General features: G+C 46.5%; 1 protein-coding gene across 14 annotated transcripts in view; it reads right to left on the minus strand.

Moving 5' to 3' along the window:
- The window catches only part of LOC147637975 (uncharacterized), a 237,637-nt gene that overhangs the window by 46,848 nt on the left and 175,726 nt on the right, over window positions 1-15,063 (minus strand). For all 14 annotated transcript variants that reach the window (XM_086797152.1, XM_086797089.1, XM_086797184.1 and 11 more), the window contains 2 exons: window positions 14,873-14,976; window positions 14,511-14,676 (listed from right to left, as the gene is read on the minus strand). In XM_086797152.1, the coding sequence (XP_086653278.1) occupies window positions 14,511-14,676; window positions 14,873-14,976 (270 nt within the window). The remainder of the gene's footprint in view (window positions 1-14,510; window positions 14,677-14,872; window positions 14,977-15,063) is intronic.

Below are 15,063 nucleotides of genomic sequence, written 5' to 3' on the forward strand. Positions count from 1 at the left end.
ATTGTCAACTCTTCATGCTAAAGGTGAAGGTGCTTGCTATGTTTCGTGAGCATAGTAGGCTTGACTTGAAGAAGCCATCGGCCACCCGCTTTGCCTACATGTGGCTGGTTTTGGAGCGTCGATACGATGTGAGGCCCGCCCTTCGCCAGACAGTTGTTTCCACCATGTGGAACGAATGGGATGAGCACGTCACTGAAGAGGCCAAAGCCATGCAACGCTTTTGCCTAGAGGAGAGATTTTGGACTAGAGTCCGAGCAATTGTCATTGCTATGACTCCATTCTATAGGCTCTTGCGGATGACAGATTGCGAGGGGTCCACCATGGGCCTTCTTGTCCACTTCTTTTAGAGCTGCCCTTGTGGAGTTGGAGGCTTGCACAGACATTACATTTGACGAGCGAGCACAAATCATGGAGATTGCGCAGAAGAGATGGAGGTGGATGCACAAACCAATCCACGGGTTTGCAGCATTGGTACATCCAGCCTACAAGTCTCCAGTAGTTTGCACCGATAGGGAGATTCGACAAGATCGGGATGCATATATGCTTAGATTATATGGCAGGAGGATTTATTGTTGCTTTGTGGATTTCCGCAAAGCTTTTGACACAGTACCGAGAGCCAGACTGATGCGCAGACTACAGGAGATGGGAGCGAGCTGTGCCAGTTGATGAGCACAATGCCTTTTTAAAGGAGTTGGGCTGCTATGTTGATCAGAGAGGTCAAACCTCCTTTTCGTCTCCCACTTGCTAGAGGAGGGAGTCACTTGTGAAGCCCCTTTTTTGGTGGGACAATTTTGGGTATGGACTAGAGCATCTCCAACCCATAGCCTTAAGGATCCTAGCCCAGGATTGTTCTACGGAAGCATGTGAGAGGAACTGGAGTTCCTATTCTCTCATACACACGAGGATACGCAATCGACTGAGCACACGACGGTTGGAGCGGTTGGTCTACTGCCGTACTAACTTGCGCATGATGCAGGGCATTCTTAGTATGGGTAGTCCCAAGCAAGTAAGTGACAAGTCTAGACTCTAACTTGTCATGACTCATAACTTTTAAGTTTTGTGTACACTGTACAGACTCTAACTTTTGTGCCTTAATGTGTAGGTCAATGTTGACACTTTCACGTTGACGAGTGAAAACTTTGCAAGTGTCAATCAACAACCTGATGAGGAGGAGGAGGCAATCTTCATGGAGCTCTATAGGGAGCTTGTGGCAGCAGATACTCGCAGCACCAGGAGTCAGCATGGACGGGACCGAGCAGTTGGAGTTCATAGGCCTTCGCCTTCCACATCGGCAAAGGGTGGCCTTCGCACATATGTAAGGCAAGGATCCTCGAGCTCCAATCCCCGCCTTCATGATGATATTCCATTGCCCCCTCATGATGATACCCCACTGCCTAGAGAGCCCTTGTTTGAAGATGACGGCAACCTACCTAGCGAGAATGATCCCCAGAGTGTCTCGTCCACCTTTGAAGAGTCCTCTTCAGAGAACTCTCTTGATGGACACTCTAGTAGTGATCATGTTGATGATCATGCAAATGTTGGTGATGATGTAGACTTTTGATATGTTATAGCTCTCTAGGCATTGGGCATCTATCTCCTTCTAGCCCATTGATGATGTATTGTAGTATGTAGTATCATGTATGTACGCATGTTGGCGGTCGCCCATGCCATGAGTTTTTGGCCTATCCTTTTGTAGCAATTTTGTACTCTAATGGCATGATGACATTATGTTCATGGTTCTACTATTTTGTAACTTCTTGTCTACAATTTTTAAGTTTAGGAAGTATTTTTTTTAACGTACTAATATCGTACCGTACCTCAAAAAATTTTAAGGTACCAATTAGTACCGTATTTTATCGTACCGTACCATATCGTACCTTTCATACTAACTAAGCCTGGACCTCCTAACCCACTGTGTTGTGGTGTTAAACACCATTACCCTGGTTTTACCAAGGTCAATAACAGCGGAATCCATGTCCTTGCTAGCTGTGCTCCTCTGTCACCCTCCCGCTCTACATAGTCTGGAACCTCATCCACGTACATCCCAAATAAGGTGGGAGAAAGGGGGCAGCCCTGTTTCACCCCAATAGTGGAGTGAACCATCTCAAATATACCCTGAGTAGTACGTACCTGCCCCACAACTATCCTGTATAAAGCCATGATTCCCCAAATCAGCTCTGTGGGCACTCCCATCTCCTGAACTGAAATGTGAGTGTGAAGGACAAGATAGCATGATCCACTGCTATTCCAATCGGCCTAGTACCTACCATAAAATCCTGAAAAGAGGGAATGAGACTGGGCTGAGCCATAACATAGTCCACTGTACTAGCACCATGCCTATGTGGAAAGCTAGTGAAACCGCCCGATGTCGGCAATCTCTGTAGGCCATTCAAGATGGCCAATCCATGTGCAGTCCCCATGTCTATCAAATACCGCCCATACACTGTATGTTCCTCAATCATGTGATAATAGCTTGTATTCTTTCAATGAAGTACATATACCTTTATTATAGGTTGCAAAGGTTCTCTTTTGACATCATTGCTTTTGTCATAACACACACAAATATCAAGATACTATTTATACCCCCTCTAAGAGGGGAAGCAAGGTAGTGAGAGGTGAGGTAGGGAAAGCGCAAGCGGGGTTGGTGTTGTTTGCGGGGGCGGATAGCCTAGGCATCATCAACCCCACCAATTAGAGCCGTGCCCTACCCGAGCGAGGAACCTTGGAAGGATTTCCTCGTGGCCAGGATTTCAGCCTGTACTCCGAGCCTCGGGGGCCCTTGGCCGCAGAGCACTAGATGGATCTTCATGGAGATGCAAGCTCGCAGCTTGCGGCGTTAGCCTAGCTTTTGTGGACAGATTTGCCACCAGCCTACTTTGAGCTTACAATCACCTTAGGCTGGCCCTCCAACAATCAGTTCTAGTAGCCTCCGCGGAGCGTCTTCAGCAGACTGTGATCTAGAACACCCTGATCCGTCTTCCTAGTCGCCACATGCTAGGGGCCTAGCCTCATGTTTCTTGGGGAGCGTTGAGCACAAGACCTGCTAGATCCCTTGGAGATTGGCTTGCATTTAAACAACTTCCCCCAGAGGCTCAAGAGAGAGGCCTGACTGGGATCCGCTGATTGGGATCCGGGAGAGAGACACACTCTGCTATTCCTCCGAAGTGGCTGACCTCTATCCCTCACCGTAAAGCCCCATAGTGGTTGGGAGTCACTTTTTCTACGAGACATGATATTCTCTTGGTAGTGCATGAGAGGTGCATTTTACTCACTTTTCGATTGGACCTCATAGCGGACTAGAGAGATGAGAGCCCCCTTTGGATGACTTCAGTGAATGCACCTTACTGAGGGTGAGGGTGATCGGATTTCATGCACATTAGTGGCACATTGTCCCCCCTCCAGCCAAGGTGGCGAGGGAGACTCTGGTGCTTATGGATATGGGAGAGCCGGCCCATCACGCGCCTTCAGTGGGACCCGAGGGAGTGAACTTGGCGTGATCCAGTAGATGAGGAGGAGACTTGGAGTACCCCATTTTTTTGCTAACATAGCACGGCTAGGCCACACGATCCATATGCCCGAGATAGAGGGCACTCCGGCAGTAGCAGGACACTAGCAATCTAAGGGCTTGTCCTCGCATTTTCTCTCAAATTTTTGGAAGAGACTCTAGGACATTTTTGGACCTCAGCGGATCACCCTCTTTTTGCGGTTCCTAGCACATAGGAGTTTCATGGTTGGCACGTGGTTGGCCATTGGTAGTAGACCATCAGCATGTCCGAGGTGTGGCCACCCCAAGGAGTCTTAGCGACATTGTCTTTGAGATTTCTCAAAGGCTCAACAGATTTGGCAGCCGATTCTCCGCATCTTCACGATGGGGCACTGTCACTTGGGCCACTGAGGCTCAGGTTGTCATGGCTTATGAGGAGGAAGGTGGGGAGCTAGCCCTTGAAGTCTCTCACCGTCACATTTCAGCAGTACCAGTCCAGCCCCATCTACTGGTCACTAGACTCTTGGTTCATGCTAAAATTGGAAGATTTGCATTGCAGCATGGAACATTCGGAGAGCTCGATGCAGCGAGGTCATCAAAGGCACCCCCACTCTGCCTACAGAGTCCATCCAAAGCATCTAGCTCGAGATCAATCATACCCTCTGTGGAGAGTGGGGGAAGCTACACGGTGGTTTTAGCTATATGCGGAAGCGTCGAGAAGACTTCTTGACGCTCTCGCAACCTGACCCTTTTCTCACACATAGAGGTGGTGAACCCACTTGGCACTACACACCACCTGTGTGGTTATTCCCTCCCACACCTATTGTATGAGATAGCCTTCTCCTCATACAACGGCCAGTCAGAGGAGGAGCGCGTCCTTGCTTCCCTCTTGTGCTTTGGTCCTCGCTCCGTACATGGAGACGAGCCCTTCAAGGCTGTTTTTTTAAACTAATAGAAGGATCTTTTTTCCGGGGAAAAAAAATCTAGAATCATTGATCTAGTTTCTCATGCCAGATTTGGGATGCCAAGGGAAGAGTACACACAAGATCAGGTCACATACTCACAACAGAAAACGACACACAGCTGAGTAGAAAACAAGACATAACTTGGACTTTAAAAAACCCTTGAACAAACACATAGACATTTGTCACATGGAACGGGAATGGACAGATGGAACAAGGGTCTGTTCTGGAATGGGAATGGGAACCCGGAAAGAAAATGGGAACAACACGTCATCACCATACAGCTACCATTTGCAAGCTAAGGAGATGCAATGGCATATATTGCCAAGCCTTTTAGATGCAAGGTCATACAACACTCTCATATGATATGATATGATATAATCATAGAAAAATACAGAATTCTCATTTACTCAAATATTAAACCCAAAATGCGTTTAGCCAAGGATGCACATTTGCGGAACGGGAATGGGAACGACACAAGTTATGGAACGCATTCCCTCGTTCCCAAGGCTATGGAACGCATTCCCTCGTTCCCAAGGCTATGGAACGGTGTTCCATGTTACTATGATACACGTGCTAACACACATTTGTGCTTTGTGGCACCACATTTATCATCACCACCCCTTGATACAAACTTGGGCTACTCATTTGTGGCTTAGAGGTTGAATCATTACATAGAACATATTTTTCATCTAATGTCTCTAGAATGTTGAGCAGAAGTTGTCTATGTTGCCGTACGGGCAGCTATAGTAGGTAGACTTAATGAAATAATAGGGCAGCAGCTTACGGCGCACAGGCTTCTCCCCGCAAACAAGGTGCACACGGATATGATGCTTAGCAGTGATGGCTGGACACAGAGATGACATGTCTTCTTGAAGGTTCTTGAAAACCTTTAAAAAAAGGCGGCAATCTGGGATATGCGACGTGAGATTTACAGTTGTGTGTTGATGACGTGTGCTTCTCTGTGCTACACTGCTCTGATGCAAGCATTGAGCAGATGCTACTTGATGGTGTTGATGGGAACCACCACCGGCCCCTCTTTTTTGGCGACTGTTCCTTGGTCATGATCCCGCTCCAAACATCAAGATTCCCGTGAGGCCTTCTGACCCTTCAGAGCCTTGCATGAGACCGACCTCGCAGCCCCTGCCTCCCTCCCTCACAAGGGAACCCTTCTTCCTCCGACCTCCATAGCTTTTCCCCTTGCAACTTTCTTTGCCCTGAAATCCCCCCCCCCGGAACCCGCCTCGCCGGAGCACTCCCGCCGCCCGTTGGCCGCACCTGTGACCCGGAGAGGAGGTAGCATGCTAGTTCGTTCGCCGCTTGATCCACCATTTCAAGAAGCCAGTAACGATGACCATCGTTGCCCCCCACCCACCCCCCCCCCCCCACCCCCCGCGAAGGAGCTGGTATTTCGAGGAGACGGTGGCCCCCATTTGTATCTGTGTGGTCTTGCATCACTCCAAGCCTTTCACCCCACAGAGGGGCACGGTAATCTTCTCCTTCCCCCCAAGTGCAATGTGGGGGACGGATTGGAGCATGGACTGCAAGCCACATCATCTGCTTGATCTGCGTATCACCAACGTGCTCAATCACTCATGGCCATTGACATGGATGGAGATGGGTGGCTCTGGCCACACAGACTCGGGAGGGAACATGGTATTCTCCATCCTAACGGTGCTCCTCTTTGTGTTTCTTCATGTTTCAGTGACAGTACCTCTTCCTCCCTACTACAGATACCTTCATTGTGACACATGGAGCCTAGAGCATACATACTCCAGGGCTCGGACAAAGTGGCTCCACATGGAGGCAGGATTTGGGCCCATCTGGAGCAGCTTTGCCCAAGGACAGTAGTAATTACTTCCGCCCAAACCCACGCCCAAGACTCTTCAAGTGGAGGGCAGTTCACAGTTTCATTTCCCACTAATCTTAGTTATGTGGATTGTCTCATGGAACATTCAGGGTTTGTGAGGACCGCAGTGTTTTTAGAGGTGCAGGGTCGTTAGAGAGGAGCTTCACAGAGCTGTAGTTGGTGGGCCCATCGACATTCTCCTCCAGGAGCATCATATTTCCCAGAGGCATACCCGCCGCTACGGAAGATCATTAAGGACAGGAGTCACACCTTTTGGTCCCATGCTTTTGGCCCCTCCACGACCCAAGGTGGGGTATGCATTTCGTTAGCGAGCAGCTATTACTTGCAGTGGTTGACTCAAGCAACATTGTCACTGGGCGAGCTCAGTGGGTGACCATAAGGATTGGAGAGGACAGAGTGGGCTTTTTGAACATACATGTGCTGAATGCCGTAGCAGGCACAACCACTTTCTGGTGCATATGTGGAATTTCAACATGCTAGAGTTGGGAAAAGACAGAGTCAAAGCTGGCATGGCTACATTTTCAGGCATAGACTCGGCCTGGGAGGAGTTGATTCGGGCTTTGAGGGGACAGGACCCTTGGGAGTTCGAACGCAGTCCCAAGAGGCTGTGCTTCTCAAGAGCTGATAGCAGAAGTACAGGCCCTATCCTGTCCAAATTAGACCGGTTTTATGTAGATGAGTGGGCTTGTGGATGTGGTGGCATGATTGGTATTCTGCCAAGCACTATTTTTTGCAATCATGCACCCGTCGTTTTACCCCTCGATGACCCTTGGAGGCAGGACAAACATTCGAGCACCCAAAACCCTTGAGGATCTGGCAGCACAGTCCCTTTCTTACAGATAGTGGTGGCAAGCCATCTTGGCATTATAGACCACGTGTGTGGTTGTTTCCCCCTCCCCCCATTGTATGAGATAGCCTTCTCCCCGTAGAGCAGCCAGCCAGAGGAGAACTGCATTCTCCCCTTTCGTTCATCTTGACTCTCGTTTTCCATTTGGGGACGGGTTTGTACTTAGCCATTTTGGTGTTTTTCTCGGTAACTTATAAAAGGATCTTTTTCCCACGAAAATAATACTAATAATAAAAGAAGAGAATGGTTGTTAGGACTTCCATGGGATCCTACCTTGAAGTGGAGAAATCTTCAATTGAAAGGGGATAACTCTTTCCCACGATTTCCACTCTGTTCTTCTTCCAATACAGCATGGTATCCAACTTGAAAGCAACCTAGGCTAGGTCTCACACACAGCATTCGCTTCTTCACATGTCATTCATACCATCTAATATTTCTATTAAAAGCCTGTTGTCAAGCTTGAGGCAAATCTAGGCAGGGTCAAAGACTTCAGCAGTAAACACAATCATTTTGAACCACATTGCAACCATGTGCCCAGTGGGGTCACAGAGGCACACAGCATCACCTTGGATTATAAGAAATCCTGCAATAGGGCTGTCAGGAGTGTGGGAAACACAAAGCCCATGTCCATTGTCTAAGGTTAAAAGGGGGCACTGTGTCTGGGCAATCAACTCATGTAAAAGCCAGGAATCTACCACAAACAGGTGCCTACTTTAAGTGGAGACGTAGGAGAGTCTCGTGCATTAAATGTTGACCTCTAGCCCACATGGGGCCTAGATTTAAGGAGAAGAATGTGGGGAACCTTTTTGCATCATCAGTAAAGTCACTGGCCATGTATCTCAAGCCTATATAGGAGGCTCACTCTAATGCAAGTACACAAGCCACATTCTCATCATTGTGTCTACATTATGCTTGATTAAGTGTCATTAATACTAATCTCTCTAGCTCATCTAACCTTGATTATCAATCTTAATCCACCTTAAATAGCACGAATCATTTGTCTCTTTACAACATTTGGTATCAGAGCAAGAGATTAATTCATTGGGACTTGTTCTAATGAATCATTTATGAGATTAATCATCATTAGGGATTACAACCCTGTTTTAAGACTTTTTTCAAATCTTGCAATACCCATAGTTGGAAATCTTGCTTGATCTCACCCCATCTTCCATCTTAGCTTAATCCCTTCAAGAGGCATCTAAGCCACTCCTAGACGACGACTGTCAAGGCTTCACATCATCTACTTCGTGCGTTTCGGGCCTCATCGAGCTGCTGCAGCAGGCACCATTCTTTTTTGGGGAAACCATCTAGTCTCCTCACACACAGAAAATTAGGCCATGAAACTTCATCCCCAGGTTTCCAGTATGAGAAACACGATGGTGATGCTCGTTTTGGTCGAAAACATCACCGGCATGCAGATTTAGCTTTGTAGTTAGCACCCTTCACTTTGCAATTTTGAGTTAAAAAGGGGGTGCTTTTTGCTGCAGTCAAAGGCCTAGCCTAGTCTATCAGAGCGAGAGGAAGAGGTATATAATTTTTGTTTCAGCAATTGTGCTTCATATTGCTCCAATTTGCAAGAATCCCCAAACCTATCAGTCTGTGCTGATCAGTGATTAATTAGTGATTAAGGTCGCTAATCTCAACAATTGGGCATTCAAAATTAACATTGGGGACCTGCTACATCATGCTATATGCTTATTTTGCAAAAGATCTTTGATATAAGGTTATCATTTCAACCCTCAAAATCAGTACCATTTAAATGTGAAAATTCACAATACCCTCACCTTGTGAATTCTTTAATAAACAATATATCAAAGCCAAGACGAGAATTAAGAAAGCATTGTCCAAGGCAAACCCTAAAAAATATTATCATGCATACACAAAAAGCTTAGGGTTCTCAGATTTTCTATGCACTAAAATGGATCTCTACGAAAAAGGAGGTTTCTAGTTTGTTAAAATCTTTGCATTAATCTCTCAATTGTAAGAGGAACAAACTCTGCCACTAAAATCACTATATTAGTTGGCAAGACCTTCCTCCTTTGCTACTCATGGCCACGCTTCACATTGAGAGGTTCAATAGGATAAGCTTTCACACCTGCCAAGTTAAAGTCAAGTTCATTTTAATGAATTAAGGGTTGTGGAGCATAGCCAATAGGCATCAGTGATAACAGGCCATGTATCTCAAGCCTATATAAGAGGCTCACTCTGGTGCAAGTACACAAGCCACATTCTCGTCATTGTGCCTACATTATGCTTGATTAAGTGTGTCATTAACACTAATCTATGTAGCTCATCATCATTCTCACCTAGCCATGATTATCTATTTTACTCCACCTTGAATAGCACTAATCCTTTCTCTCATTAAAACAAGGAGAAAGGAGCAAACCATATGAGATGAGTCCCCAAGAACACATCATAACCGGAGAGGCCTGATTCCTGCAGCTACTGTGGCTCTCTCACACTGTTCATAGTGACAATTCTGTATCGACGTTACTAAGGGTGCCCACATGGCCATGGACAACGCAGCAAAAACAAAATGAACAGGCAGCAAGGTAGAGTCTTAGAAGCCATGGGCTACACACCTCTTATAAGAATCCACAGCTTGTCTGAAGCCACAGATTCTAAGGAAGGCAGAGTTTCTCAGTTGGAGGGACCATGAAAGACAGGTCGGCTGTACAAATAATTGAAGACGCTTTGCAATCTGGAAGCTTTGCATTCAAGGTCTTGTAACAGAGGGAGGTGCTGGAAGCACTGCAGTCAGCCTTGTGATGGTTTCCTCGGCATATGGGTGTTGATGCCATGTGGTAATGCCAGATGATGCAGCAATCGAAAAGGTTTCATTCATATCCAAGGTTGAGACATGGCACTAACTAATCCGTTCACAAAACCAAACCCCCAAAAAAATTGTAATCTGCAAGGTGGAGAAAAAGGTCAAGAGCTCCCTGTACGTGACTGCTGCCTACAGCTGCCCCTTCGCTGCCCACCCATCTCCTCTCCCACTGCCCTCTCTGCCCCTTTGCTGCCCCCGCCTCTGCTGAACACATTTCCCTGCAGCCCGCATTGCCCTTTCCACTGCTGCCCGACCTACTCATCTGCACCCGTTCTCTTCGGCTGCTTGCCCGACCGCCCACCCTTTCCTTCTTGCCTGCCCTGCTTCCATCCCTCCTCCGCTACAGTCTTCAGAACGGAACACTTTCTATCAGGCTTCAAGTCCACCTTTTTTCTAGAAGATTAGCATCATCGCTAATCATCCTCCCCCGGCCGGGTGAGCCATTAATTTTACAGAAGCTGAGCTTGTGACACTTTTCACCGAGAGCCAAGATGACCCTCATTGCCAAAACCTTCGAATTACATCCATCCTGTCTCCAGGCTCCTGATTGGGTACTTGCGACGTTGCCCCCTTGGATTTCACAATCCACTTCAAAAATGTGAGTTTACTTGGGAAAGATTTCTTCCAAGTGGACTTTGATGCTAAGGAAGCAGCCTGAGAGGTGATGGAGGACAGCCCATTCCCATTGGGCCCGAGGAAGATGTTCTTTCCTGTCACACTCAGATTCCCAAGTCTTCCACATGCGTATAAGGTGGAACTATGGATGTCTTGTTGCAGGAGCACAAATTGGAAAGGCACCAATGTGGTAACACAGGTAGGATTCTTTCTCGCTACACTTATTGGTCCTCGGCAAATGGGACTGAAGGGGGTATATGCATTTCTGTTGTAGCATCACTTGTTCCTCGTGTTATTCGATATGGTGTTAACATCCCTGCTAGAGTGCAGTGGATTATGGTCATGCATGAGGGTCAGAAATTGGGCATCTTGAAAATTTATGCACCTAATGTGAAAGGTGAAAGGTGAAAAGGTGGCCTTTTTGGACACCATTAGAGACCTCCCCCAGGCAGATCATTGGGCAGTTGGAGGGGATTTCAACATGGTTGAGCAGCCCTCTGACAAAAAGCGTGGCCATGACGGTAGACCACCCATCTTGGAGAGATTTGTGGGAGACATTCATGCTCTCCTTCTATGGCAAGGACTGTTGGATAGAGGATGACTTCCAGAGGAGGCCTTTGCAGAAACCTCTTTCTCTTGGCATAACCGCAGAAGTGGGGATGGATTTATCTTTGCACGATTGGATAGGTTTTTATGTGGATGATTGGGGCAAGGATAAAGGAGGCACCATTGCTATCATGCATGGCACCATCCGGTCAGATCATTTCCCAGTTGTTTTGTGCAAATGAGGAGTATTGCATCAAATTTTTATTGAGTATTGCTTTCTGCAAAGGCCCCCTTTCCATAGAGAAATGTTGCACCACAGAAAGTTTAGGAAAATGCCAAGGGGATGATGGTCTCTCCCCATCCTTCTTTATAAATTTTTGGGACCACAGTGGGGATGAGACCACTGTTCCTTTACACGCGATGTGGCATGCAGGTACAATGCCCCCCTTTCTCACGAAGAGTCTGATTCCGCTTATCCCAAAAGGTGGGGATAAGACCATCATGAGACCAACATCAAGCAGTGGAGGCCCATCACTTTACTTGGATCTGCATATAAAATCTTAGCTAAGGCATTCAGTATGAAATTACAGGCGGTTCTTCAATGGATTATTCATGACACACAAAATGGGTTCCTCCAAGGAAGGAGCATTTTTGATAACATCTTCTCATTTTGGGAAGCTATAGAGTGGACTAAATCTAGCCAACACCCCTTGCCATCCTCGTGTTGGACTTTAAAAAAGCATACGATAGAGTGGATTGGGGCTTCTTGAAAGCCATGATGGCACACATGAGGTTTTCCCACGACTCGATCAAAAAGGTCTCATGCTTGTATAGGGAGGCCCATAGCACAGTTTTGCCTACAGGGGACGTGGTGATAGCTTTCAGATTTCCTGCTCAGTGCAAGAGGGATGCCCTCTAGCTCTCTTACTGTATCTCATACTAGCGGAGGCTATGAGCAGGTTCATGTGGCCAACCCCAGGAGTCTCGGGCCTCAGATTGCCTCTACGTACAGAAGAAGAGTTATTGGCCTCCAAACTAGCAGACGATATCACAATGTTTTTGGAGGCCTCACATGCATGTCTTTGTGCCTTCCAAACAGCCTTAAAGATATTTTGTTTGGCAGGAGAAGCCACCATTAATTGACACAAGTCTATGGGGTTCTGGATCAATGATTCTCCGCAGGCACATTGGGGTTCAGATGTGGGGTTCACTTGAATTAAGAGACGATGCACTGCCAAATACCTTGGCTGCCAGGTTGGCATTGACATCTCCCCTGCACAACAGTTTGCGGCTGGGTTTATGAGCATTAAAAGCAAACTTCAGCATTGGAGTAGCAAGAAGCTTGATTTGGCATCTAGAGGCTTAGTCGTTGACCAAGTGATGCTGGCCACTGCTTGATTTATCACTTTTTGTTGGGTTCTTCATAGGGATGCATTGGCCAGTTACTCGCCTCATTTCTTTGGTCAGGATTAGATTGCGTAATACACACCAGGGCTAGAGTTTCTTGGGAAACCATTATCCTACCGACACATAGATCCAGATGTGCAGTGTTAGACATCATAGACCCAAAGGTAAAATGTAAGGCATTGCTTTGTAAGATGATTGTTAGAGGATTTCTTCTTGGCACTGAGCCATAGAAGGACTTTCTCATGCAACACGTTACGAAGTGTACTCCAGTTAGGGGAGATGACTCGATATACAGCCCACGCTATATCTTTTAGGTGGCAAAACATTGGGCCCCATCCTCCCCTTTGGTTACATCCCTAATTCAGGCTTGGGATTGCATGAGGAGTTTCTTGGTTCATATACCTCCGCAGTCAGCTAAGAAGGATAACACACAACCCATTATGTGGAATGACTTGATCATGGATGAGTATGGCAGACCTGTTGGGAAAGCTACACATATGCACAAGGCTGGCTGGAAGATTCTCTTCCCAATAGTGTTGGATTGGAAGAAACTTAACATCCTCACGGAGGATCAAAGAGGGGTGCTTACGCAGCATCGGAGGGGCACTAGGCAGTGGATTGTGGATATTGATGCTCCCATAAGCAACCAGTGGATCACACGGATGTTCTTGGAAGGGCTTCATCACTCATGGTTCTCATGGACACGTGCACCTCTCTATAGGTTATGGGCCTCCCCACGCCAAGGGAGGAAGACACACTAGTCTTTTTCTCTATACAGGATGGCTGAGATGTGATGTGCAGGATATCACCAAGGGATCCATGTTGTCCTGTGAGAGTTGTTGACAAAGCAGGGAAGCACTTTTATATTTATGCTGCCCTAGGGATTATCACAGATGCTCGGAGCCTTTGGTTGTACCGCGGATGGTCTATCAGGCATTTGCATTGGGACCCCGGTGAATGGGAGTGGAGGGATGCTACCGACCCAATGAAGAGCATGCCTTTCTTTAGTTATAATGTGCAGAATGCCAAGCATCTTGTCTTGGGACACATTCGGCGAACACATACCGACCTCATTGGGAGGCTTATGGTATCACACCTCATATTCAGAGGACTCTTTTGCTGCAGGAGGTTGCGGCACATTCTTACACGAGGACAGAAATATCCTCCTTGACTTGGCTTTCTCTACTTGGTGGTCTTGCCACCAACCAATGGAGATCAGTTGTCGGTGTTAGCCCAACATGCCCTGGATGTGCAGGAGCTTTAGAGAGTCTACCAATGTTTACAGGAGTGCAGGAAAGCACGCAGGATTTGGACTGCGATAGCACATCTCCTTGTAAGGATGAGGAAGGATGCTTACATTTCTTTTGGTGCTATTATTTGGTTCACATAATCGGGCCCACAGCTCAAGAAACAGGGGAATGACAAGAATCTGGTCATTATGATCAATCAGGGAGTTGATCGGCGGTGCCGTCTTCACGACATGCCAGTGTTAGGATACATCACACTTAAGTTAGGATATGTCCCACACCTGCACAGAGGTTGGACAGTGAAAGGGAGATTATTGCTAGCACTAAGCCTTGCACATTTGAAAGGATAGATGCACTGAGGCCATTCAGGGCAAGTCACAATTGAAGTGATATCATCCACACCCTCATGGCCACTTGGGCCAGAATCCGGGGATCTTCGAGGGCTTGCAAGGAAGAAAGGGTGGCCAGTTTATAAGAAAGTGGGATTATGGCATCTTTTTCACTGCCACTCGTATGGGACCTTGTTGGCAACACAAGGCACCTGATTGGTTGCGACTTCCCTTGTTTGGTTTGAAATCCCCTTTTGCATATTTTTTCATACTTTATAGGATAAATTACAGATTTTCTAGTCTACTTGTCATCACATTGAAAAGGTAGGTATCAAAGAGGATAATAAAAACAGGTGATGATGGAATGACAAACCTTGCTTTCTTCTTTTGAAACAAAAGGATTTTTATCTGCCTTCAATAGCCTTGCAACCAAGTCACAGTCTAGAAAAATATGATCCAAGAGCATTTTACTATTGCTTTCAATACAAGAGATCACCATTGTCTCCACATGGTGATGTAACATATTATTGAATGGGTATCTGGGACATCACCATACAAGGAGTAAAGGTCATACTTCACATCACTTAAAACTGCCAGTTCATACAAGTCTTATAAAAAAAACACTCTGAGAAAAAAAAAAAGGGTCAAGGCATTAAGATTAGCAAGAACAATATTCACATTACTAAAGTATAGATGAAAAAAACATCAACTTTGAGGCACCTGTGGTCCACTTACCCAAAAAATAAATTTAAAACAATCTGGATTGCATTCAACTGAACCAACTTTTGCCTAACTCCCTCACTGTTTGTTCTAAGCAAAACACCAAGATATTCTATGATCTGGGGACATATACAAGCAATTATCAGCACTTTACACAGATATAAAATGTTTTATTTCAATGCAATCACAAAGCTGATGCTGGTAGC

This window comes from Cibotium barometz, chromosome 5, assembly GCF_041138505.1.
Source record: "Cibotium barometz isolate CiBa-2024 chromosome 5, ASM4113850v1, whole genome shotgun sequence".
Taxonomy (NCBI): Eukaryota; Viridiplantae; Streptophyta; class Polypodiopsida; order Cyatheales; family Cibotiaceae; genus Cibotium; species Cibotium barometz.